Source organism: Callithrix jacchus, chromosome 2 (genome assembly GCF_049354715.1).
Source record: "Callithrix jacchus isolate 240 chromosome 2, calJac240_pri, whole genome shotgun sequence".
Taxonomy (NCBI): domain Eukaryota; kingdom Metazoa; phylum Chordata; class Mammalia; order Primates; family Cebidae; genus Callithrix; species Callithrix jacchus.
Genome location: NC_133503.1, coordinates 162,130,314 through 162,157,736, shown reverse-complemented (window position 1 = coordinate 162,157,736; position 27,423 = coordinate 162,130,314). Strand labels below are relative to the sequence as shown.

Sequence of the window (27,423 nt, the reverse complement as noted above, 5' to 3'; positions counted from 1 at the left end):
TTGACAATCAATTTACCTTTATTTACAAGAACTAGAGTATTTCCTTTTCAAGGTCTCTTTATGTCCTCCACCTGAATAGTCCAAGAATTCAGTCCAAAGCAGGGCACTTTTGTTTTCCAGATATGAGGTAGAGAAAGATTTGAGTCTACCAGTGTGGTTGCTATGGTTGCTGTGGTTGCTACCACAGTGTTTTATTACTGAATTCCAGATCCTGAATTTGCCATCTTTTATGATGAAGTATTCACCGAGCACCTTCTACATACAAGACAGTAGGCTAGGCACCAGGAATAGAACAGGGAACACACTAGATATGGCTCTGCTGTCACGAGGCTTTTCTAATACCATGGTTCAGTAGATGATGATGTCCTTACTGGACACACAGCCAGGTTCATGTGCTCCAAGACTGGGCTCCACAGTTGCAGCTGTCCTGAAAGACACATAGGCTCAGATTTCATACCCTGAATGGCAAGGTCTTGGGAATTTTGGCTCTTAACCACTCACTGAAGTAGAAAGAATCCACCTCCATGCCCATGCACTGAGCCCCTTGTGTCAAGCCCAAGTGACCAACTGAGAATGCACTTGCCCTTCAGGTGAGTTTACCTTTGTGGTAGTTGGTGCTTTGCCTGCTAGCAGACTTTAGGGGGTTACCCTGACAGATTCCCTATCTCCAATTTCAGCAGCTCAGATTAGAGTGTTGGTACCTCTTTCCCCAAAAGCTCTGGCTCTCTCATGTAACCTACATACCTCTTTTCCAGAATTTTCATAGATTAGTGGAAGAAACTGCTGCTAACCCATAAAAGGGAGAGGAACACCTTATTGCAATCTTGGGTTTACAAAGAAAATAGAAGCCACTCAAGAAAGCCTTCACAGAGCAATTGAGACTTGTGAATCACCATCCCCAGTTGACTCCCTGACTCTGTTTAGAGAAAAAGAAAAAGTGGCTAAGGTAATTGAAACAATAGCCTGCCATCAGATTTGGGGAGAGGGCCAGGGATAAAACTCTCTGCTCAATTCCAGCAAAATCTTATTTATAGACCTTATTTTCTCTTTTTGCTATTTTAAAAGTGAAAGCAAGTTTATTAGCAGAGTAACGAAATAAAGAATGGCTACTCCATAGGCAGAGTGGACTACAAACCTTATTTTCTGATAAACACTGTGATTTTTTAAAAAAACTAGAGCAACACAGAGCAAAGTGATAATGTTGGAGGAAAAAAAGAAAGGACACTAATTTTCTACAAAAGCAAAACTATATGTGTGTGTGTGTGCGTACACGTACACATATGTGTATGTATGTCTATTGTGTAGAGTGTTTTATATGTTTATGCCACTGTATTTTTTTTAGTATGCTAAGTACTCTGATTTGATCATTATACAGCATATATATCAAAACATCAAATTGTACCCCATAAATTTGTATAATTACAATGTGTTGATAAAATCAAGAAAGTTAAAAAAAATCTATTTATGTAAAGATATTATAGGTTTCTGACAGCCTTATGGTATATTAATGTCAAAATAATTTTATCATAGAATGTAATTATTTCAGTTTTTAAAAAACACAATGTTAATTTTCTGTCTTGTTGATCTAATATTGACAGTGGGGTGTTAAAGTCTCCCACTATTATTGTGTGGGAGTCCAAGTCTCCTTGTAGGTCTCTAAGAACTTGCTTTATGAATCTGGGTGCTACTGTATTGGGTGCATATATATTTAGGATAGTCAGCTCTTCTTGTTGCATTGATCCCTTTACCATTATGTAATGCCCTTCTTTATCTTTCTTGATCTTTGTTGGTTCAAAGTCTGTTTTATCAGAGACGAGGATTGCAACCCCAGTTTTTTTTTTTTGTTTGCTTTCCATTTGCTTGGTAAATCCTCCTCCACCCCTTTATTTTGAGCCTATGTGTGTCTTTGTATGTGAGATGGGTCTCCTAAATACAGCACACCAATGGGTCTTGACTCTTTATCCAATTTGCCAGTCTGTGCCTTTTAATTGGGGCATTTAGCTTGTTTACATTTAAGGTTAATATTGTTATGTGTGAATTTGATCCTGTCATTATGACACAAGTTGGTTATTTTGCCCATTAGTTGATTCTTCATAGTGTCAATGGGCTTTTAAATGAAAAAAAAAAAAAGAATAATCAGACAAATTCAGATTGTGGAAAAGATTGTGGTCTAGATTCTTTTTTTAAAGTCCATGCTTTTGGAAGAAGGAAAAAAAGGCAAAGGAACTTTCTTAGATTGAAAGATATTAAAGAAAAATAATAATTATTTGCAATATTAATATATATGTCAACATTGATTACTGGATTAAAAAAACTACATAAAATGCTCTTGAAATAGCTGGGAAAATTAGAATATGGAATTTATTGGATGAAACTGTTAATTTTTTAGGTATTAAACTGACAATGTGATTCTGTAGGAAAATGTCTTTATTTTAGGGTATGTCAAGTTACAACACCAAAAACAAATTAGGGTGAAGTGAAGTGTCATGATGTTTGCAACTTATTATCAAATGGTTTAGCAAACAAGATATATTTAAAAATGTATAGTATTTTATATAGAAACACAAGGAGCAGAGAGAAAGCAAATATGACATACTATTAACAATGATTAATCTAGGTGAAAGATATATAAATGTTCATTGTACCATTCTTTTAACTTCTCTATAAGTTTGGAAAACTATAATTAAAAAGTTGGAGAAGTTATATCTATATGCTCTTCTTAAAATATTATATGAAGATAAGCAGTATTATTATTATTATTTTTAGAATCAGAGTCTAACTCTGTCACCCAGGCCGCTCACTGCAACTTCAAACTCTCCCAGACTCAAGTGATCCTCCCACCTCAGCCTCCCAAGTGGCTGGGATTATAGGCAAGTACCACCATGCTGGGGTAATTGGTTTTGTTTGTTTTTTTTTTTTTTTGGAGAGATGCGGTCTAGCTATGTTGCCCAGATTGGTCTCAAACTCCTGACTCAGCCTCCCAAAGTGCTGGGATTACAGGTATGAACCACTGTACCCAGCCAGTAGTATCTTTTCATTTCATTTTCCAGTTGAGTATATTATTGGCTACATTTGCATACCCCACAATTATTCGTTTTTTAAAAGCCAATATTTTGTTTTGTTCTGTTGTCTGACAATAAGAATTCAGATGATAAACTTACAACCAATCACTGCCAAGTCCACTTGAGGAATTGTCTCTGCAGATTCATTTGTAGACTCTCTAATAAGGAGTTTTACGGCCATATGTTTCATGTTTCCCCTGATGAGCCCGGTTACTGTTCCTCTTGCTGTGGTGCTTCTTCCTGTGGCAAACATTTCCTTTACCATTTTTCTTGGCCGCTTGCACTTTCATCCACTGCTTAACAGTATGGTTGTGCGGGCTGACACAGATTCTTCTGCGCTTGACATGAAGGCTGTTAGAAAGGGAAGCAAAAGGAAGTAAGTCACTGATAGAAAATACATATAAATAACTTCTCAGAGGCTTACAGGCAGTTCCCACTTTGGGACGCTGTACTCCTAGAGATGAAATTCAGACTAAATTTCTGAATTCAGTGTAGAAATGAAGCGAATTCTAAGCTGAGCACTTCAAGTTTCAATTTTGACTTTACAAACACTGCTGCCTGTGGGTCCTCAGATATTAGCAGAATATTAAAAGAAAGAAGAGGAGAAGAAGGAATTGGATAAGGAGAAGGAGGATAAAAGAAAGGAGAAAAAGGAGGAAGAAGAAAAGGAGGAAAAGAGACAATAATAAAAACCAAGTAAAAACAGTTCTCTCCCTTGACTTCAAGCTTCACCCAACAAAACCAGTTCATCCTCACAGTCCATCCCAAACACATCCTTAAGGTTGGTTTGAGGTTTCTCTGATCTGTAAGATTTCTGTAGATTCTCTCAGCTAAATGCCGTCCGTTTTCCCCTCTGATTCTCCATGGTGAGAGTTACCTCTATTCTGGCACTTAGTTTATTCTGACTTTTACCTGAGTACTTGTCTCATCTCTCCTACTGGAGTTATGCTCCTTGAAGGAGGAATAGTCTAGAAGTGTCTTGAAAAGGCCTTTTCATAGCAGGAACTTAGTAATCCATCATAGTATGAAGTAAAAATTGTTCAAAATAAGGAGAGTTTTGTTGAAAATGTTCTAGGCATTTTAATATAATATAGATATATACCACAGTTCAGAATGTGCTTTCATATTTTCATTTTTCTTCTTTTTGGTGAGACAGAGTTTTGCTCTTGTCACCCAGGCCCCAAAGTGCTGTGTTTACAGAAATGAACCACCACGCTCATTTTCATTTTTCTATATGAAGTTTTCACAGTGGGCTAGGAGAATGCTAGGGCAGCATCCACAGTTTCTGGTAACTAGAAGAATTTTTTATTGAAAAAGATATTGTGACTTCTAATTTTCCCATGAGGAGTCATCATCTCTCATCAAACATTACAAATCCTGCTGGCTCTACATATACAATATTTCTGTGTCCAGATAAATTGAAACTCCTGACCCTGTTATTCAGGGAAAAAACAGGGGGTGTAAAGAGTAGGCTGCCATTTTTCTATATGACTCAAGTAGAATCATTATCAACTAATGTAGGGACTCTTGAAATGGGAGAAAAGTGGGGAGAATGGGGGGAAAGTTACAAATGAGCTTTAACATAATAAAGCCAGCATGTGGGGAATACTAATGTGAATGAAGTGGAGCATCTTAATAACAGAACAATATATTCCCTATGTGTATTAGATAGGAGCCTTCAAAAAAAAAAACAACACCTAATTCTCACTATGGTCAGTGGTTTGCCATCATAGGAGAAAACATGGTTGTAGCACTGCTGCATAGGAAAAATAACAACAATAACAACAACAAAAAACTGGCATTGATGCTCCTACTCTTTCTAAAGGACTAAAACTCTTGCCTATCCCTGTGATGTCAGAAAGAAATTGAGCAGATAAAGATTTCAGTGACATGCAGGCTGTGTAGGGGTGGCTCACGCCTGTGATCCCAACACATTGGGAGGCTGAGGCGCGCAGATCACCCGAGCTCGGGTGTTAGAGACCAGCCTGGCTAACATGGTGAAACCTTGTCTCTACTAAAAATACAAAAATTAGCTGGGCATGGTGGTGTCCACCTGCAATTCCAGCTACTTGGGAGGCTGAGGTAGAAGAATCGCTTGAACCTGGGAGGCGAAGGTTGCAGTGAGCGGAGATCGTGACACTGCACTCCAGTCTGGGCGACAAGAGCAAAACTCCATTTCAAAAAAAAGATTTCAGTGACATGCAGATAAGCCTATAAGTTACATAGGAAAGACCTAGGACTCAAGTCCATCATAAAAATAAGAGAGATGGGATTTAGGGAGGGGTGTTGGCACTGGGGCTGAAGGAGAGACCCCGATGGGAGAGATATAGACAGAGGATTTAGAGAGGTGGAGGACCATAGGAAAACAGGCAACAAGTAGCATGTGGGCTTTTTCAAAGACTTGCTGGTGAAGCAACCTCTCAATGTAATTCAAGGGGGGAAAAAATCAGCTACCAGAACACATCTCCCAAATCTGAGATCCTATGATGTTTTAAAATCCTAAAGTTTAAAAATTTCATAAACCTCTACTTGGATCCCACATATTTTCTACCAGCATAGAAAGAGATGAAGTAATGTTGGAAAGGCGGCCTATTCCACATTCTCTTCCCTACTCTTTACATCCATATTCTGATGGGCACCAATCCCCAATCATGAGGTTGTAAGTGGAGAGTTTTGACTGTAAGAAATCATGAGGCCAATTCCGATTTTTTTTTTCCTTAACTCACAGGAAGGGAGCTGGAGATAGTCTGATGGACATAAAGGGGCGGCCCTGCCATAGAGATTTACCTTTAATATCCCCCAAACTTTATTTCTTTACCCATTCCTCTACACACAACAATGCCTCACAACCACATCTGAAAAACTACTCAGGTCTTCCAGATAATTCTATTTAAAAACCTCAAATTTTCTCACAACAGAAAATGTCTGTTTGATCAAGAATCCTCAGCCCTCTGCCCAAGATAAATAACTTTTTATTGTATTTATGTTCAGAAACATCCAGAAGCTCATAAAATGAAATCAGTGTAGAGGAGTTTGAACAAGAAAGCTGCTGTCTCAGGCATCAAAAATTACAATGATCATTTATAAGGTACGAAACAAAGGACCTATTTCTAGGCAGAAAAGAAAAAGAAGCCTAGTGGATTTACAGTAAGTTTATATATATTAATTAATTAATTGTTATTAGTAATACATGCTACTTGGGAATTATATTTCCAGTGTTATCAATGCTTTCTGCGTCTTAAATACTTTCTCAATCCTTAAAGTCTTTTTGCCCAGTCAGGGTTAAGGGACTATATTTTAGATAAGTAAAAACATGCTCCATACTAACGTAATCTGAAAACAAGAGAATCTTTATCTATTTATGCTGAACATCAGGAAACACAATAGAGAGGATCTGTAATTTGTGGTTAAAAAATACTACAGAGTTGAATTGATTTTATTTGATATTAGGTCATAGCAACTCTGTTTCTTAGCACAGGAAGGTCAATTCACAAATTCTTCTTGAATAAAGTAAATATTTTTAGATCTAAGTGATTGGCTTCCTAGTTCCTCTTCAATTAAAATTGGGTCGCTTTTAAAATGAAGACTCAAGTTTCTGATTATATTTTACTTTGTCACAGTGAAACATCAGTTCTGTTCTATGCCTTTCAGATCTCTGATACCTGCTTATCCCAAAGAAATGTCCCTGAAAATACCGTTACCAATAGCTTCCCTGGATAACCTCCAGAAACTTCCTCTGTTTTTTTTTCTCCAAGCCTTTCTGTGAGTCCTACTGGAGCCCTTACAAGTTTCAAGCTTCAAGTCTGAGCTGATATATGCCAGCGAGGTGGAAGGAATTGAGAGGAGTTGAAAATGTGGAGTTTCTCAGAGCAACTGGAGCAGGTTCAGACAGATTTAGTTTAGCTGTGTCCACCCGACACAAATATCCAGTTGTTTCTAACTACCTAGAGCATTGTCTATCCATGAATTGTCTATGAATGTTTTACTCTCTATTACCAACAATATTCTTTGAGATTAAATAAAAAACTGGTAGAATCTTGGCCAGACATATACCAAGGAGTTTTCCAAAGAAGTTGGGAACTTGGAGCACCCCTCAGAAGGCACCTCATTGGTATGTAGTCCCTGGAATGCCAGGGGTGATGCTGGTTCCTAAAGACTAAACCACCTGAGCCAAATGGAGCCAGGTGGTAACTTGAACTGAGGAGATGCTGAGAAAATTCTCAGTCCTCTCCCTTCTCCCACAAAGACACTCATGCCTTAATACAAGTTTGGATCAAGAATTGTTTCCTCCCCTACATCTGACCCTGAGCGTGATCTTTAAACTTTAATCTCAGAACATTTGAGAATCGTATAAAATTTACGGACCTTCTAAAAATGCTCACATGTTCATACACAAAAATTTCAGGAAGTTTACAGCCCCTAACCTGATGAAAGTCTTTCAACAGACCTCTTACAAACTTCCTCTGAACTTTTAAGAACCCTTGTCTTAGAGCCGTTTTTCCTCAAAATTGAATAAGGGATAAATCCCTCTGAAAGGGCGGCGGGGGGGATACATCTCAAGTTCCAGAGACCATCTCAAATCATTAAGCTGATCTGCAGAACCCAGCTGGATAAAGAGTCCCCTGGAGACTCTAGGCAGGCAGAACCCATTTTGTCACCACTGCACCCTAGCACGTAGGACAGTGCTTAGTGCATAATCATTAATTCATAAATATTTGTTGAATTTACTGAAAGAACAAGGTTTCTGAGTGACTCAGGAGCTCAGGCATAAGCAATGGGCTTATTTATAGCCCAAAGAGCATGGAATGGCTCACTAGCCTCACCTGGAGCCACAAATGGTGTTAAAACCGGCATGCCAGGGAGATGTCTGATACTCAGATGCAGTGGAGTTTAGGGAGGGCATTTTATGGTTAATCCCACCACTCCTTTAGAATGACATTGGAGACATACAGTGTTCTGAACCAGGAGACCTGGGTTCATATCCCGTTTCTGACATTCACAATCTGTACACAGGTGAACTGGGTAATCTCAGTCACAGCTATCTCCTGTGTGTGATAGGGAGATCATTTATGTCTTCCTCACAGCACTGTTGTCAGAATCTAGATTTGCTAAATACCAATGCAGTTCAGATGTTAGAGCCTCCACAGAGATGTTAAGTACATATACAAACAAAACTTTTAATAACTGAGCCAGGGGCAGGGGTGGAAGGCTTCACCATGAGCCAACACCACGGAATCAAAAGCACAGATTGGATTGGCATTTGTGACTGGATTGCATATAGCACTTTTGACAGATATTTCCATGCTTCTTTTTGAACCTTTTTTTGTTTCGTTTTTCTTTGTCTTTTTGTTTTTGTGGTGGCGGTGGCTTTTTGAGACAGGGTCTTCCTCTGTCACCCAGGTTGGAGTGCAGTGGCACAATCATGGCTCACTGCAGCCTCAAACTGGGCTCAAATGATCCTCCAGCCTCAGCCTCCCAAGTAGCTGGGACTATAGGATACATGCCACCATGCCTTGCTAGTTTTAAAGTTTTTTTGTAGAGATAGGGGTCTTGCCATGTTGCCCAGGCTGGTCTTGAACACTTAGGCTCAAGCGATACCCCTGTCTTGGCCTCCCAAAGTGCTGGGATTACAGGCATAAGCTGCCACACCTGGTCTACCTTTTTGAAACCTATAATATCCTCCTGATCAATTCAGAAAGTAGAAATGACAGCAACCCATATACTGGAAAAGGTTAAAAGCCGTGAAATATAACAGAGTCATCTTTTTGGGGGGATTTTGTTTTGCTTAGGAAAGTCATGGACACTTTTTGGTGACTGGGGGAATTTAGTCCTAAGCACAGCACCATAGGGTGGACGTAGATAGTGCACTGGTGTGGGGCTCAGGACATCCCTACACAGAGAGACTATGAATTTACTCCAGGGAGCCTGAAGCTAAAGGACAGAATATTTACTCTTCCCTCCCTTGTTTGGATGATTATTTTTATGTTGAAAACAAGCAAAGCCTTTCAACCTATTACTTGTTGGTCAGGGAAATAATGACTGCGCAGGTTCAGACCTCCCTGCTGAAGAGAACTCACATGACAGCAGCCAAGTCACAGTCCCCATCAGCTCTCTGGATGCGACACATATTCACTCTTTCCAGAAGCCTTCTGGAAATATGATGTGAAACCTCTGTACAACAGCTGGAGGGAATGGGAAGTATGGCTAAAAGAAGAAAAGAAAGAAAATGTTAAATCTTACAGTTTATAGAACACAGGCATGTTTCTCATATAAAGATTTCAGAGAAACAGAATGTTAATCCACACAAACAAGGGGCAAACGTAGCTTTGTGAATACAGACTTCAGGCAGGACATGCCCCCACTTTCTGGAATTTAAGCTGTATTTGTGAGAGAGAAAATGTAAATTTAGGCAAATGCAAAAAAAATTAAAGAGATGAAAAAAGTTGCAGACAAGGATTGTGGTGTTACTGCAGACTGATCAGAGATGAAAGGAGTGAGGTCAACATGGTGTTTCATGCATTTTGGAACTGGAAAAGCATCATTTGTTCAGCAAATGTTTATTGATTGCTCATTCTGTGACAGGCCCTGAGCTCTGCATTCAAATGTTGAAATAAACAAGGCCTAATCTGTCCTTGTGATTCTTAATAGTCCAGTGGGAGGTAGGCCAGAAACAAATAATCCCAGCACAGCAAGGTAAGTATTAAAGAGATATGTTCAAAGTGCTATGGGATTATACAGGAAAGAAGCCAGATTCAACAGGCCACGTTGTATGATTCCCTCTATATGAAAGATCCAGGATGGGCAAATCCATAAGGACAGAAAGTAGATTAGTGGTTGCCAGTGGCTGGGGGATAAGGAATGGAGAGGGAGGAATGAAAGGAGAGGACGGGGAGTGACTGCTAACAGGTACAAATATCTCTTTTTGTAGTGATGAAAATGTGCTGGAATTAAATATTGGTGATTGCATAATTCTGTGGATATATTGAAGACCACTGAATTTTATGCTTTAAAATGGAGACTTTTATTGTGTGTGAATACTGGTTGTTCCTACATTTATTAATGCATTTATTTCCTAAAACTGTTTCTTTCTTTAGCTACGCTGTGCTGCCTATTATCCAGGTCAAACTCCTAATATCCCGAACAAGGTATTGCGTTTGTCCACGTATCCACCCACCCATTCACCCATCTCACTATATGTGAATCACTATGCCAGACCCTGAAAGTAGACAGATGAAAGGTTACTAGCCTCAAAGATCAGTTGTGACTAAAGCAACACTAATGGGAAGCGTACTTTCGGAAACATGGTAGCAATTAAGAATCACAAGAAAATCTGTGTGTTTAGGAATTTGAGTTATCTAAGTGCTGATATTAATTCAAACAGTTTTAAACCAGAAAAGTACCGGGGTTGTATATGTACTTATTAAACTGGATTGCATTTCTCAAATATTAATATAAATGTAGGATGGACTCAGCTGGAGATCACTTGATCTAAGTCAGATAAACTATCAAAAGGCAAGAAGCAGGCCAGCATTTATTACATGTTAGTAGGTGCAACCAGTACCCTCCAGAGGAAGCAGAAAATATAAGAGGCCAGAAAATAACTTTGGAGAGGACACGGGAAATTAGGCAACGGAGAACGTAAACTGGGTAATTCCGAATAAAACAACTGTGAAATTCTGTTAGATAACGTCGCCCCCTAGAGGTCCCCTCCTGCATCCTCCTGTAAGAATATTGCCATTTTTGAAGAACCATCAGTCACTTCCCACCATTTCAATTATGACCGCAGAATTTCCATACAGGAGAGATTTCAGTGTGTCAGGCTGTAAAAGAGGACTATATGACATTTCTTCAACATTTGCATAGTTTTTCTTCAGATGATACTGAACACTGGTTGTTGGAGAGGTAGTTGGGGAGGCAAGCTGATAAGAGATCGAGGAGGCCAAAACCTGTCTGCAAAGACCACTTTGGTCAGAAATATAATGGGAAATAACCAGCTTATGTTCCAGAATTGGAATTCACACAAACACAAACCCGTATGGTGAAGAAGGGGTTCCCCTGAAGAGAAATATGTGCTTATTACTGCAAATAAGAGAAGCTTTGCAGAGTGGGCTTGATAAAGCAGTGAAGTTCAGAGGTATGAATGAGCAAGGATCTGAGGTATACTGCAAGGCTTTGCCTGATCCACCCCCAACTGCTTCCCTAACCCCTCCTGGAGATACTCCTTCTGCTTTAGGAAGGATATAGCCCAACAGATCCACCCAAAATTTCTCTGAAAAGTGATTTGTGAGATCAACAGATGTGTCTCCCAGCTGGCCTGAGAACAGGCAGTAAGGTCAGTTCTCTGGAGGAAGTGCGCAACCACCAGTGTGGGTTTCAAATGGATCCAGAGCAGATGCCCAGCAGAGGAACCGCAAAACTGGGAGTAAAGGTTCCAGTTATGAGAGGGATCATCCCTCCTACACTATCAGACCACTTTCCCCCAGACTCTTAGAAGGAAAGTATCCTTCTCCCAGACCCACTATTTCAGAATTGTCAAGAATATTTGGATTGAGAAATCCTGCAGCAACTTTTTAATTACTACCAGGCATGAAAGTGGGGACCCAGAATACCACAATTTCTGCTCACTAGACAGTGAAGTCAAGAGTATAGGAGTTCCATGGGTAGAATCTAATGTGTCTATTCATTGAACTGAAATCAGTATTTAAATCATATTTAAATCAGTTTGTTCTGACATTTTTGAGATTGTATCAACTTTTGCTCCATTAAAAATAATGATGTGCCTCTGTAGAGTGAGTGTGAAACAAACTAGGGAGAAGACATTTCTAACATTTGGGAAAATGTGGCAAGGGCTATGTGATAAACAGAATGAGATCTGGAACACTGAAAGGCAGAAGAGATAAATTATGACATAGAGACTTGGGTCCATCTTTATCAGGGAGGTGGCATTTGAAAAATGGATAGAATGTGAATAGGGCAGTAAATATAGAGGAGACAGTGGGTGTAAAGATACAAATGTGGAAAAGGCAGATTCATGCAAATTTGGTGGGAATTTATAATTTATGAAAGCAAGCTGTAGGAGGATGACATGAAAAGTATTTTGAGACCAGGAAGCTTTATATTTTATACCAATAACACAAGTTCAGTAACCTCTTTCTATGGAAACTTTAAAAATCAAGACATGAAAATTCACCTAAACTAATACTTCTGTGGAAATGTAGATGTGAATGACTTTACTATTATTCTCCATTCCTTGTGAAACATTTCAACAGGAGAAGAGAACGTACCAAGAATAATAAAGGACACCTATATACTCATCACCCAAATGCTATTAATGCTAAACCTTTTTCACATTTACCTTCAGTCTTATTTTTAAGTAACTGTTTCCGGTACTTTACTGTTACACTCAAGGCTACAACAAACATCCTAATGATAACAGACATTTATTGAGTACTTACTCTGTGCCAGGCACTAGTATAACTGCCACGTGTGAATTAATTTATATAATCTACACAGCAAGTATATGCAGAAGAAAGTATATTAATCACCATTTTATAAATGGGTAATAATATACAGAAAAACTACATAACTTCCTGAGATCAAAAGGCCAAGAAAGAAATGGTGGGGCTGGAATTTGAATACATACATTGCAGCACTTTTTAGACCTTAAGTTATACTTTATTTGCTTTTCTAGCTGTCTCCTTGGGGATTGAGTGAGAATTTCTCTACAGCAGTGGTTCTCAAACTTTAATTTGCATCAGAATCAAATCCATCTCTTGCGTCAGGTTTCTGACTCAGTAAATCTGAGAGGAGGCTTTAACATTTGCATATCTTACTATTTATTTATTTATGAGATGGAGTCATGTTCTGTTGCCCAGGCTGGAGTGCAGTGGCGCTATCTTGGCTCATTGCAACCTCCGCCTTCTGGGTTCAAGTGATTCTCCTGCCTCAGCTTCCCACGTAGCTGGGATTAAAGGCATGTACCACCACACCTGGCTAATTTTTGTATTTTTAGTAGAGACAGAGTTTCATCATGTTGAACAGGCTGGTCTTGAACTCCTAACCTCAAGTGATCTACCCACCTCACTTTGCTCCCAAAGTGCTGAGATTACAGGTGTGAGCCACTGTGCCAGGCCAATATTTGCATATCTGATAACTTCCCTGGTGATGCTGACACTGCTAATCCTGGAACACACTTGGAGAATCACTGTTCTTGGGGAACAAATTTACACATGGAATTGCTAGGTTGTAGCATATGCATCTTTAACTATATTTCATACTGTCAAATTGCTGTTCAAAATGATTATACAAATTTACACTCATACCTCCAGTTTGATGAGAGTTCCATTTCTGCACATCCTCAGCAACTTTTCATAATGTCACTTTAAAATGTTGCCAGTCTGATGGGAGTGAAATTGTACCTTAATGCGGTTTCGAGTTCCCTTATTGGTAAGTTATTAATCATTCATATTTTCTCTTTGAATTACCAAATCCCATTTTTGCCAGCTATTTTTTTTTACAGATTTTAAAAAATTGATAAGAACTCAAATTATAAAATATTTGGAATACTAATCTCTGGTCAGTAATTAGAAAATATTTTCTCCCCCTTGGTAGTGTATCTTTTAATTTTGAAGTATTTCTTTACAGTTTGCAATTTGTATCTTATTTAGCAAATCCTCCCATAGTCAGATGTCATAAAAATAACATTTTGTTTTAGAAAGCAAAGCTTTTTTACCCCTGTAATTTATTTTTTATAGATTATGAGTCAGAAAAAAAAATTTTGCATAAGAATACCCATTGTCTCAGAAATGTAGTGGTAAATGAAATGGTTTTCTCCATTTACAAATGGCAAAGAAACCACTTTTTAAAATGTATATATTTTTAATTTAAAAAGCCTTTTCAAAAGACAGCAGTCCTTCCATGTTGCCCAGGCTGGTCTCCAACTCCTGGACTCAAAGGATCCGCCACCCACATTGGCCTCCCAAAGTGTTAGAATTACAAGCATGAGCCACCACACCCATCCCTTTCTTCCATTTTTTTTTTTTTTTTTGAGACAGAGTACTGCTCTGTCACCCAGGTTGGAGTGCAGTGGTGTGATTTTGGCTCACTGCAACCTCCACCTCCTGGGTTCAAGTGATTTTCTTGCCTCAGCCTCCTGGGTAGCTGGGACTACAGGCCCCCGCCACCATGCCTGGCTAATTTTTGTATTTTTAGTAGAAGCTGGGTTTCACCATGTTGGCCAGACTGGTCTCCAACTCCTGACCTCAAATGATCAACTCACCTCGGCCTCCCAAAGTGCTGAGATTATAAGTGTGAGCCACAGTGCCCAGCTTCCTTTCCTCCATTCTTAAGATGAGTTTCTTTGAAGACCTAGTGTATCTGAATCTTTACTTTTGGATTAAGCTAAATCTCTACAAGGATTAAGCCCACTCTTTACTTTTTGTAATAATAGCTATATATCCAAGGTCAAGAGCCAAATAACCTCCAGATATATTTTTAAAAATACCTCTGGATTTAGCTCAGGGTCTCTCATAAGACGTGTAGAAACTGTCACAGGGTGCAACCCTGTTATTTTTTGAGATGAGGAGTTATTATTCTTTCTTCTGCTATGTTATGGAAAATTCTGTTCCAATTTCACAGTCACTTTTGTGCTGCCATACCTGCTTGTAAATATGTTAATGCTTACTCAATAGTATTTTTTTTCCTCCTCTGTTAGTACAGAGGAATCTTTCACTGGCAGAATTGTTCTCTTTCCACAACAGAACCACCTCATCTCACTGATATGTAGACATTCCTTAAATCTTCAAGTTTACACAAACACATAGGTCTGTTTCTGGGCTTCTTCTTCTGTCTCATGCTGTACTATTTATCTCTGCATCAATTCCACATGTCTCAACTAAGACACTTTTTAATAAATCTCAGAACTTGATACAAGTCTCCCCTCTCAACTTAGGCCTCAAAATTGTCTTAGTTGTTCTTGATCCTTCACCTTTCATATAAATTTTAGAATCAGTTTGCTTAGTTCTGCAAGAATCTCAGAAATTGTGGTTGAAATTTTACTAAGTTTACAACTAAGAGCTGAAAAATATTGTCTTCCTATTCATAAATATGAAATTATCCTCTAGCTATACAGGTTTTCTTGCTCCTCCAAGATCTTTTTGACTCAAATGGTAAGATAATGTTGTATATCTTAGACCTATTTTTAGGTACCTAATAGATTTTGTTGTATTGTGAATGGGCTTTTAAAACATACTTTTTTTCTAATTAATTTTTATGTATAAGAATTCTATTGATTATTTAATGTTGTCTTGTATCCAGCAACTTTGCTGAATTTTTTAATTTGTAATTGTTTGCAGTAGATACTCTTGATTTTATAGGTAAATAGTAATTTTAATCTCTTTCTTCTCAATTCCTGTGTAGGAAATAAAGGCTTTTCTCTTTTAAAATCTGTTACTTTGCTAAATGCCAAGAACAGTGCCTAGCCCATTGAAAGTTGTGGGAAGTAGAAAAGTTCCTTTTTAAAGTTTTCTTTCTTGTTAAAGAATAAGTGTGCTAATAACTTTGTAAGCCCTATCCTATGTAGCTGTTAAATATGCCATGCTTACAGGCACGTAGTACATTCTACGTTCTTGTACTTTAACCAAGATATCTGTGCTGGACATGCCTTGCTGGACATGCTCACAGGCATGTCCCACCTTTCCATTGCTTTTACCTGTTTACAAAAGTTTTAAGTTATTAGCCAATTGGGTTTTAGTTTAAATTGCAAGGTCTGGCTCCAACCAACAGAGATCAGACACAGCAGTAAGGATGACCCCAAATGCATAAGGGATAAATTTCTGTGTTTTCCTTTGTTCATAGTAGTCTTGTGGCACAATGGCTAGTGAGCATACCCTTCCTGTGGTCCAGGAAGTAAAAATTGCGTTGCTGAAAAATCCTTTGTCACAGTGCTAATTTTTCTTTGTGGCACCAAGCATCTATTTCCAACAAAAGTTCAGTACATAATTTTAAATTGCTGTGATGAATTACTCTATTTTATTCCTTGCCCTCCTGGGATAAACCATACTTAGTCATAATATATTAACTTTTGTATCTTGCATATGATTTGCTATTTATTAAGATTTTTCCACCTCTGTTCATAAATTAATCTATACTTTTATACCCTGGTATCATCCTTCCATGTTCTGGGTAAAAAGAGTATGTTAATGTCAACAATGCATTGGGTGGTGTTCTCTGTTCTTCCATCCTTTGAAAGAGTTTACATAAGATAAAGATTTTCTGTTTCTCCAATTTTTGGTAAAACCTCAAAAACTATCTAGGCCTGGTATCTGAGGAAAGATGTTTAAGTTGGATTTGTTACTGGCTTACTTGTATATATATTTGATATATCAATTTTCTAAGAAATTGTTTATTTTATCCACAATTTTTACTTTATTCTCACAAAGTTTCATAGCTTTATCTTACTGTATCTGCAGTCATGACTCCTTTTTAAAATTCTTGGTGTTTGAAGAGAAGGTTGCTGTGCAAAGTAACAGTTTAAAAATTTGGGCCAAGTGTGGTGGCTAACACTTGTAATTCCAGTACTTTGGGAGACTAAGGTGAGAGGATTGCTTGAAGCCAGGAGTTTGAGACCAGCCTGGGCAACAGAGTGAGACCCTGTCTCTACACAAAATCTAAAAGATTAGCCAGGCATGGTGGCCCACCTACTTGGGAGGCTGAGGCAGGAGGATCGCTTGAGCCCAGGAGTTGGAGGCTTTGATCCTGCCATTTCATTACAGGAAAGGGGTGGCCCAATCCAGACCCTTAAAGAAGGTTCTTGGATCTTGCACAAGAACGAATTTAGGACAAGTCTGCAGTGCAAAGTGAAAGCATTATTAAGAAAGCAAAGGAATAAAAGAATGACTACTTCATACAGCAGCCCTGAGGGCAGCTGGTTGCCCATTTTTATGGTTATTTCTTGATCATATGCTAAACAAAAGGTGGACTATACATGCCTTTCCTTTTTAGACCATATAGGGCAACTTCCTGACATTGCAATGGCATTTGTAAACTGTCATGGCACTGATGTGAGAGGGAAAACTCCCTCCCCATCCCATCCTCACAGGCCTCCACCTCCTCCCTTCAGATGGGAAGGAGGGTGAAAAAGAGAAAAAAATAAAATACCAAAGAGCTGACTCCCTTTTTGGTTCCCAGTGTCTCTGTTATCTGTAAGCCTTAAAAGAGTTGCAAATGAATGTTATCCCTACGGCTGGAGCCCAGCAGAGGGTCATGCCCCTATGTTTGCATGGCCCAGGCTCCCTCCTGGAAACACCTCTGCCAACTAATAATTTACTGCCTTTGTTTTGTCTCTGTAAGCCCCCTCCCCTGCCTGTTCTCGCTTGCGCTGCATATGAACTAACAATTCAATGAAGCCAAAAGATTGTAAGGTCAGACATCCAGCCAATTGACAATGACATAGTTTCACCTCAGTTTCCCCTTTAGCCTTGTAAGCCTACAAAAGGGGAAAGAAGCTGCTTCTCGGGGAGCTCGTGAATAAGGCTGTAGCCCCCTGCAGCTCCCAGCTGAATAAAAAGCCACTTCTTTCCTCAGTCCCGTGTTAGAGAGGTTTCTCGCTGTTCCTGCCTCAATGGGAGTGTAGTAGTGAAGGCAACCAGGGGTTACTCTTGTGGCCATTTTGATTTGGGGACTTAGCTGGCTTCTTCACTGCAACCTGTTTTATTAGCAAGGTCTTTATGACCTGTATTTTGTGCTGACCTATCTCATCCTGTGACTTAGAATGCCTTAACCTAAGGAATACAGCCCAGTAGGTTTCAACCTCATTTTACCTAGCTTCTATTTTAAGATGGAGTTGCTCTGGTTCACAAGCCTCTTGACAATTGCATTGCAGCCTGCGCAACAGAGAGACACCTTGTCTCTCTAACAATAAATAAATGTTTGGATCTAAATAATAAAATATATTTATGAACTTACAAATATAAGGTGCTTAGAAACAAAGCATTAAACTCACGGGTTAAAGAGGAAACCACAAAATCTTATTCTGAAAAACAGTAAAAGTACTATTTATTATAACCAGTGGGATACAGTTAAATTTATCTCTAAATTTGTTTAAAACACACATACGAAAAAAACGTGTGTTCAACTAAAAAACCCAGGAAAGGAAAATCAGAGGAAACAAAGCGTGCGAAAAAACATAAAGAAAAGCACATTATGGTGCTTTGCGGCTGTCGCTACTCCTATCTGTAATTGTGGCGGCCTTGGAGCAGGAGAGACTGAAGTGGAAAACCGCCTGAGGGAGCCGAAGCAGAGATGAAGTACAAAGTGACAGAAACCAGAAATGGCGTGGGCCGTCGTTTACCTGGGCGACGTCCAGCGGCCCTTCCGGCCTCTGCGCTGGAGAAACCTGTTTGGCGCCACTGACCCGGTGGGGAGGCTTCTTTAAGCCAGTGGACGGTTCCTGTGGGCGGCGCGTCAGGGTGGGGAGAGCACTGCGTGAAGAAGGTGCCTGAGTATAACAAGGGTTACACCAAGGGTAGGGTGGCGGCCGCATGCCCAGATGCCCACATCGCCCGCAAGGGCACGCCTGAACCTGGGGGAGACAGCCAGGGAGCCCAGGACCCGCCGCCGGCTGTGCTTCACAAATCTTCAGGAGAATACTAGTTGTAGTAAGCCCTCACTAGTTTTTATGATTGATCTATCCGTTTTTGATGTGGGTATGTTAAAATCTCCCACTGTTATTGGGATTATGCCATTTGTTTTTTTCTCACAGTTCTGTTCACTTTTGTGCTATATCACTTGGGGATATGTTTGCAGTCGCCCAGCCCAGGTACCCTCCTGGTCCACAGCCAGGATTAGAATGAGGCATGAGCCTCAGGTGCAGAATTTAAGGGACCGCCAAAAGAACTCTGTAATGAAAATAAGCAATATTTGGATGCAATATTTTTTAAAATAGAAACTAATGCAAAAAGTCTATGATTAGTAAATTGCTGCAATTTTAAATGAAAGCAAAATCTGACCGCATTTTCACGACTCAATCTCCTCTCTTGCGTCACAGGAGTCTGGGCCCTAGAGGAAGCTTTTTGGTGAAGTGAACTTTTTTATCTTTTGGTAAGATTCCTCTATAGCTTTTTGCTTAAATCATATTTTTCTGTTACTGACATTGCTACACTAATCTTTTGGTTTGTATTCTTTAAATTTATTTTTCTTTTTTTTTTGCGTTTTTAAATCTTCCTTTTTCTTTGCTTCTATATTTTCCATATTTCCTTTATTAATATTTTTCTGCTAAAAATTTAGTCTGAGTTAGGTCCAGAAAAAGCTCCTTTGGGAAAATTTCTACAATATCTAGTACCAACATGTTTCTTTTTGAATTAAGTATGTTATTTTACTAATGAAAGTGATTGTCACATCAGTAAAATTCTAGAATTTATAAGGTGCTGCCTATATTGTATCAGTCTTTGTCACAGACATTGAGTGTACAAGAATTAGGCTTAGTATCTGCCCTCAGGGAGCCTACAATTAGCAGTTAGTAGACTTTTTTTTTTCCCTTTAGACAGGATCTTGTTGTGTCACCCAAGCTGGAGTGCTGGAGTGCAGTGGTCCAAACACAGCTGATTGCAAACTTCACCTCCTGGGCTCAAGTGATCCTCTTGCCTTAGCCTCCCATGTGGCTGGGACCACCAGTGCACACCACCATGCCCAGCTAATTTCAATGAGACAATGTTAGAAAAATGTCTGCTCAGCCTGGGCACAAAGTGAGATTCTGCCTCTACAATAAAGACATGGCTGGGCCTGGTGGCTCACACCTGCAATCCCAGAACTTTGGGAGGCCAAGGCGAGTGGATCACCTGAGGTCAGGAGTTCAAGACCAGCGTGGCCAACATGATGAAGCCCCATCTCTACTAAAAAATACAAAAATCAGTGGGCATGGTGGTGAGCGGCTGTAATATCAGCTGCTTGGGAGGCTGAGGCAGGAGAATTACTTGAACCCAAGAGACAGGTTTCAGTGAGCCGATGCGGTGCCACTGCACTCCAGCCTGGGAGACAGAGTGAGACAGACATTTTTCTAACATTGTCTCATTGGACCTCTTTGCTGCATTTAACACTTATCCATTCCTTCCTTGAACATTTCCATATTCCTACTTACTAGTCTCTCCAGTTTTCTAAATATTGAGAACTTACTTTCTCTCCCTCTTGAATACATCCTCCTTTGGCCTCTCTTCAATAGTTAGCATTCTCAAAGTTCCATCCTTAACCTACTGCTCTTTTCTTTCCACATCTCATGTTTTAAAATGTTTACTATGTCAGTAACTTTAAAATGTTTTTTACCTCTACCCAAGTATTCTGATGTAGATTGACCTGCTGTTGAACATGCACTTGGATATCTCACAGGCACCCCGAACTCAGCAGAGTGCCAACTGAAGACGTCATCTGCCACTTTAAATCTATTACTGTTTTCCTTTTCTCATATCATTTAATCACTTTGTAGTGTTATCCAAGCCAAAAAACCATGTGTAATTCCATCTTTCTTCTGCACTCCCACAGCCAGTCAAAATCTTGTAGATTGTATTTTCCTGAACATTTTCAGATCTCCTCTTCATCCTTGTTAATACTCTTAGTTCAGGACCTCATTAATTGGCTTCTGGACTGCTGAGCCTCTCAGTTGTCTACTTTCTTCCAATGTTGTCATTTGAATCTGAGTCCCACAGTACCTTGTGCCTTCCTATATCTTAGTCTTTACCATGTATGAAATTAAGAGTTAATATGACTGTCTTTTTATTGTAAGCTCCGACAGGGCATCTTTGTAACCCCCACCACATTGCACATTATCTGATCTTAGTGCTAAATAAGTTTCTTGGACTGAACTAAGTTCTGATCTTATCAGTGTTTCATTTTTATCCTGTTTTAAGGCTTTTAATGTCAAAAATATTTTTTGCTTTTTTTCTATGAATAAGATTATCAATTTTTGGTCAAGGTCTTATGTCCCAAATTACCTACAATTGCACAGTGCTTTTCATAGGTACCATCCCAGTGCATTGAAGTAACTAGGGGTCAGTCAATATGATAAATCATTTGTTTGCTATATGTAATATTTTAAAGATGTTTTTAGTAACTGATTAAAGCCATTCCCATTTGTCTTATTATGGTGTTCTTTTTTTTTGAAATGGTCTTGCTCTGTTGCCCAGACCATGCTGGAGTACAATGGTGCGATCATGGCTCACTGCAGCCTTGAATGCCAAGGCTCAAGCAATCCTCCTGCCTTAGCCTCCCAAGCAGCTGGGACTGCAGGTGCATACCAGCATGTCTGGCTAATGTAAAAAAACATTTATTTTTTGCAGTGCTAGGATTATAGGCATGAGCCACTGCACCCAGCCTTATTCTGATGTTATATCTATTAGTTTTGAATTGTTGTCATTATTGTTCCCAGTATTAAGTGTATGGATGATTTTCCAGGAATGTGAGTCCCTGTTTTGCTTCTGTCTATGATCCAGTTTTGGTCACTAGAGGGCTGTATCGATCTGTCAGTGCTCAAGAACTGTAGGCACTACACATCGAATTTGTGATACAAAAATTAGATTCTTTTTTGTTTTTTTGTTTTTTTAGAACAAGTTCTCACTGTATTGCCCAGGCAGATCTCGAACTCCTAAACTCAAGCTATCCTCCCACCTTTGTCTCCCTAAGTGCTGGGATTACAAGTGTGAGCCACTGTGCCTGGCAGATTTTGGGTTTTAAGGAAAGGATCCTGCTATTGTAGAGAGGTGAACAGCTTCCTCTCTTACTTGGACATGTTATATGGGTTCTCACTATTCAAAGTGTGGTTTCCAGAGCCACAACAATGGCATCACCTGGGAGCTGATTAGAAATGCAGTTTGAAAAGCACTGGTACTATATAGAGAGCACAGCAAAATAGAAACAGTAAAGAAAGGTATGTGCCATTATTGGAGAAAGGATTTGCAAACGAAAGGTAAAAACGATATAAAAGATTCACTTAGCTGCTAGCAATGTCTCAAGACTATGAGTGCAATTTAAGAAGGGCAACACATAATGTTCAGAATATGGTTAAAACACATCTCTCCATTCTCACGGACCTCACACCTTAATGTAGCCAGATCATGCTGTGGAGGCCAACAGATGGCCACTGTTGTCACTTAGGGAGCAGAAAGAACTCACCAGTCCATGATATATGAAACTGCTATGCCCAAATAAAGTCCTCCCAGATACTTTTTGGAACTCTGGGATTATGTTTGGGGGCTTGGAGAGTGGATGAGGATTTTTCTTTGCTTTAACGTGGTATAGACACTAGAGTGTGGTCAGGGGACCACTTGAAGGGGTTTGGATAATTGTGTGCTATGAAAACATCCTGAGAGACTTTGTAGCAGAGTACTTAAGCATGTGGAGACTACTAGGTTTAAATTCGGCTTCTGCTACTTACTAGCTGACCTTGGGTGAATTAATTCTCTATGTCTCAATCCTTTTATGTATAATATAGGGGTGGTACTAGCACCTACCTCAGGGTTATTGTGAAGATTGCATGAATTTGTACATTTAAGTGCTTAGAACAGGAGTGACAAATAGCCCTCAGTAAATGGAAACAAAAAAGATATATGTGGGACAATATGCAAAATACAGTCCCTGGCTCATAGTAAGTATATGGGTGCCCATTAAGTGTTTGTGAAATGCACCACTTTATTTATTTTCCCTTCATTTCAAACTCATCCTTAATTGCCTGTTCTATGAAATTGAGATGTGCCCTTAAATATTTTATCCATGGCTAGCTGGCACATTGTTAAACTTATCTGTAGAAGATATTGAAGAGATATTGCAGGAAGATGGGGGTTTTCCTTCCTGGCTCCAGTATTCTCTCAGCAGGTTCCTGTAGACCCAGCTCCTGCCAGTGCTATGATTTCTCCAACACCAGGCTCCCGCAGGGCATGACAACTAGCAGCACCCCTGCAGGCAGGTTTGTAGCCCAGTGCCTCCAGTGAGATGCTTCCCTGTGAAGTATTTTCCCCTGCAAACTAGAAGGCAGATATCCGGCATGTTCTGCCAGTACAGACTAGGTGACTTTTCTGCCATTTGGTGAGCCATGGCTGGATCTCAGCTGGACAGGGTAGGGGTGCAGGAACGCTTCCTCGAGTGATCTGTTTTAGCCCTTGGAATATCTGCTACTCCTACATTCCTTAAAATTCTCTTTCTTTCTAGCCTATCTCTTGTTATAGTTAATAATTTGTTCATATTAAACTTTCAAATTATCTGGTTTCTGTCTCCTAATAGTACCCTGATTGATATTAATAATGAATGAATAAAGAACATTAGCATTCCCAATTGTTCTGGAAAGTTTAAATGTTTTGTATAAGATGAATGATGCGGATTTTCAGAAATAACTTTTTGTGTTGAATAGCTATACTGTTATCTATGATGAAGTGAAAAAATATGTATTAAGACAATATGTAGATTGTGGTCCTGTTTCTGTTTTAAAAAATTGGTGTGGGTTCCTATTTCTAAATGCTGAGAGCAAAGTCTGGAAGGATATGCAGAACCCTCTGGAGAGGGGAGAAGGGTTAAAGGAATGATGAAGAGGGACTTTCTTTTTTTAATTCTATTTTTATATTTAAAAATATATACTAAATATTTGTAACTTTAATAATGTTAGGATAAATTCTTTAATTTTTGTGACTTTTCGGTAATTTTTGTTTTCGTAAATTTTTACTTTTTTTTTTTTTTTGAGATGAAGGTCTCACTCTGTCACCAAGGCTGGAGTACAGTGGTGCAATCATGGCTCACTGTAGCCTCAAATTCCCAGGCTCAAGCAGTCTTTCTGCCTCAGCCTCCCAAAGTGCTGGGATTACAGGAGGGGAGGCCAAGACAGGAGAATCGCTTGAGGCCAAGAATTTGAGACCAGTCTGGGCAACATAGTGAGACCCTATCTCTACAAAAAATTTTTTTTTTATTAGCCAGGTGTGGTGCATGCACCTATAGTCTCACCTACACCTGCAGAGAAACTGAAGGAAGGCAGATTACTGGGCAGATTATGTCAGACCCCTTAAGGACCATTCTTGGTGAAATGGAGAGTCCTAATTGTGCAGAACAACATTGAGTAACAAATCTATGTTCGTGGTACCTTCCCTAGCCAGTGTCTTATGATTAAAACAAAAGATAAAAGTTTTAGGATGCAAACAGCACATCTCTAGCAATTACTGGTGTGACTCAGTAACCATCGTACTCTCAGAAAGGTTGTCAGTGGGAAGACAATTTGGGACTCACTGAAGCAAAACCTCCTAACTTGAATCTGTTGGGCACAAGTGAGCCTTAATCTTAATGTACAATAAAAACAGCCGGGCCCACAAAGCCCTAGATTGTGGGTTTAAATAATCTGGCTCAGGGCCACTGAAACAGGATGATAGACATGTTTATGGATTCAGTATTGAGTTCTGTGAACCAGCAGCCACGTCAGCAGATGTGGAGTGTGCCCTACCTTTGGGCAGAATCCAAGGTTTTCAATTATGGATAAAGTCACCTGCTTTCTGATTTATGCAAAACACTTTGGGAATGTCAGTTACTGAGCCATCACATTAAGATAGCCATTTAAGACACCATTAAGATAAGGGAACAGCTTTCTGCCTGAAGAAAACAAAATATATTTCCCAAAGTTCCAAATTGGCACAGGCCATTTCCCTATTTCCGTTGCCAAGGCCACGTGTCCTCAGCACTGTTGCATGTTTTCTACCTTCCTCCCTTTCTACCTGGTCTCCCACCCCCTCCCTGGAGCCAGAATCACTTAAGTGCCTCCCACAGGGCACCTCGCTTACATGGACACTTGAGTGGAAGTTTGCTAAGAATACCTGTGGCGTTACCCCTCTGTTCCACAACTGTTCTTAGGCTTACTTGTGTATTTTTACCCAGTATCACTTATTTTTAAATGGTAGAAAGTTGGAGTTTCTCAGGCAATGTGATTTTTGTGTGGCCCAAACTGCCTTAGGTAAAGCACTGAGACTAAGCCAACAGGCTATTGCTGGGTCTCTCAGCTCCCTTTCCTTATTATTGCCGACAGCCGTATCTTTTCACACCTCTGCCTTTTGCAGTCCCACCCTACCTTCTCTACCAAGACTCGGTCTCATGTGAAGTTGGGTCCTGTGTATGCAGAGCCTTCCTCATTACCCTCTGCCTTCTCCACCTGCCATTCCCTCCCTTCTTTTCTGTAGGAGAGCTGCTGCTCTAGGGACAGGTGGGAGTAGGTCAGGAAGCTGCAAGGGAGGCACACATTTAGAAGTTTTATGTAAACAATTTGAGTTGGTGGAATCACCAAAGCTAGGAGTAAAGCCTTAGGCAGACCTTTGAGAAATAGTGAAAATGAATTTTAACATCACAATGGTGAATTTTCTGACAAATGTTACAGAAACATAATGTGGCAAACTTTTGTCTTTATCTTGATAAGATAGACAGATCAGTAGAAGTTGAGAAGAGAGGGTCCAGGTTTTTTCTGCTGCTTATTTATATAAGCCCAGTACATTAATGGACTATACTGGAGTCCCTAAGCAAATGCCTGCAGGGACCAGGCAGTTAATGCAGCAAACTTCAGAAGCTCGTCTGCTTTAGCCCGTTCTTGTCACGGTGTGGTGGAATCCTTGTTGCCAGATCTGATTTTTCAAGAGAAGCTTTAAAATCCAGTTTGTATGTGTGTATGTATAAGTATGTACGTGAGAAAGCTTTCAGTTTTAAAATATTGGCTCAAATTTTTAAAAAGCAGACCAAGAAGACTTATATTCCACCTCTGCTCTAGACTTAGAGAATCTGTTCAGGGTAAAGCTTAAAGAAAAGATGACAATGGGAAAGAGTCATTGGTCAAGTATTAAGTACTGATACTTTGGGTTTCCTAAATAAAGTGAGTGCTACTTTAGAAGAGATTCCCTCTAGTTCAAATGTAGTTACAATCTCCATATACATGCTAGCAACTCACAATTTAAATGACCTTTTACACAATTTATATGGTTCAATCTCCCTCATCCTGCTTTTCTTCTTTCTTTTTCCTTCTTTCTTTCCTTTCTTCCTTTCCTTCCCCCAACCCTGTCTCTCCTCTTTTTTTAAGAGATGGGGTTTCACTATGTTGCCCAGGCTGGAAAGCAGTGGCAATTCACAGTGCAGCCATAGCTCACGGTAATCCTGAATTCCTGGCCTGAAGCTATCCTCCTGCCTAGCCTCCTGAGTAGCTGGGAATACAGGCATGCACCACTGTGCTCAGCTCTGCTCCCCTTTCTAAAGATCAGACTGAAGTTTCAGTTTTCTGTATCCATGGGGCGGATTTTTCTCAGGAAATTTACAACTTACCTAACTTGAACGCAGCTGGTCAAGTCTGTCTTTCCCTCCGGGAATGTGCACACTTGTGTTCAGACAGTTTAGCAGGCTGGGGTGAGGAGGAAGACAGATGAATAGCAAGGGCTTTACTCCAGCCTCTAGCTGGGGATTTTCTAAGATACTGTTGTCAGAAAAGGAAACACAGTTTGAAGTTGCACCTATATGGAGGGACCTCATCCTACAGGTGGCAAAAAGTGCTGGTATGCCTATTAAAATGAGGTACCTTCCTGAAACGTCTTGGAGATCTAGAATTTAAACCTATGTCATTCTCTTATAGAGAATCAGAAATCAATTGGAAACTCCTGCTTGAAGAGATAGATATTCCTGCCCACCTCAAGCCTTCCAGCACAGATTTGGGAGATATCCCCCTTCCAGTGGAGGCCTAAGTAGCCAGTGCCCCCACTCACCTTCTGAGGCACGTAGGGCCACACAGACAGCCACGGCCATGACGGTGAGTCCTGTGTGCTGCATTCCTGCCTGTCCTACTGGCACTGACAGCAACACAAGTGAGGCTGTTCGATCAGGAAATGAGGCTAAAAGTGTACTTGGGCACAGAGAAAGTGTAGAGGAAAAGTAACCAGGTGGCCCCACCCTGGGAGGTGTTCAGGGTATCTATTTCTCATGTTTCTTTCCTTAAGACCAGGCTCCTCCCCAACTTATCAAGCTCCTGAGTTCACCCTGCCTGGCAATCAGGGAATGTTAGCAGAGATCTGGCAGCTGGCAGGGTCACTGTGAGTTGGGGTGTGCATCAGAATCATTTGGGAAACATAAAAAAAAAAAAATCAATCTACATGACTTTCCTTTTTCTCTGATCTGTAAACCGGAACTCTGGGGTAGGAAACCAGTCATTTGAATTTTGTAAAAGCTCCGTAGGTGATTCTGATGGACACTTCTATTGAGACCCATTGTATAATCAGTCAGTATTTAAGTAGCTTATGGAAACCATAAGTTTCTAAGGACAAGGGTGACAAGTCATAAAAAATTATCTTTGTGGAAAGATATGGAATATTAAACCCCACTC

The 27,423-nt window shown here is 39.9% G+C and overlaps 1 protein-coding gene across 2 annotated transcripts; it reads right to left on the bottom strand.

The window, feature by feature from the left end:
• Nucleotides 1-26,945, bottom strand: CCL28 (C-C motif chemokine ligand 28). Of its 2 annotated transcripts, XR_618044.5 has the most exons (4): nt 26,810-26,945; nt 9,140-9,266; nt 3,162-3,413; nt 1-427 (listed from the first exon to the last, which is right to left on the bottom strand). XR_618044.5 is itself a non-coding variant. In XM_002745020.6 (3 exons), the coding sequence occupies exons 1-3, from the start codon at nt 26,871-26,873 to the stop codon at nt 3,221-3,223; spliced, it is 384 nt and encodes a 127-aa protein (XP_002745066.1). In that variant the 5' UTR covers nt 26,874-26,945; the 3' UTR covers nt 2,410-3,220. The 2 variants fall into 2 exon arrangements, 1 of the variants encoding a protein (XP_002745066.1); XM_002745020.6 differs by lacking the exon at nt 1-427 and having other exon boundaries at nt 2,410-3,413.
• Nucleotides 26,946-27,423: the final 478 nt, after the last annotated feature.

What these genes read in the sequence shown, in the direction of transcription:
- CCL28 (XM_002745020.6), bottom strand. Translation starts at nt 26,873, where the DNA reads ATGCAGCACACAGGACTCACCGTCATGGCCGTGGCTGTCTGTGTGGCC. An exon ending in GGCCCTACGTGCCTCAGAAG is followed by an intron (nt 9,267 to 26,809) that starts GTGAGTGGGGGC and finishes TTCTTCTTTTAG; the next exon opens with CCATACTTCCCATTCCCTCC. An exon ending in TGTGACTTGGCTGCTGTCAT is followed by an intron (nt 3,414 to 9,139) that starts GTGAGTTCTCTT and finishes CCTTTCTAACAG; the next exon opens with CCTTCATGTCAAGCGCAGAA.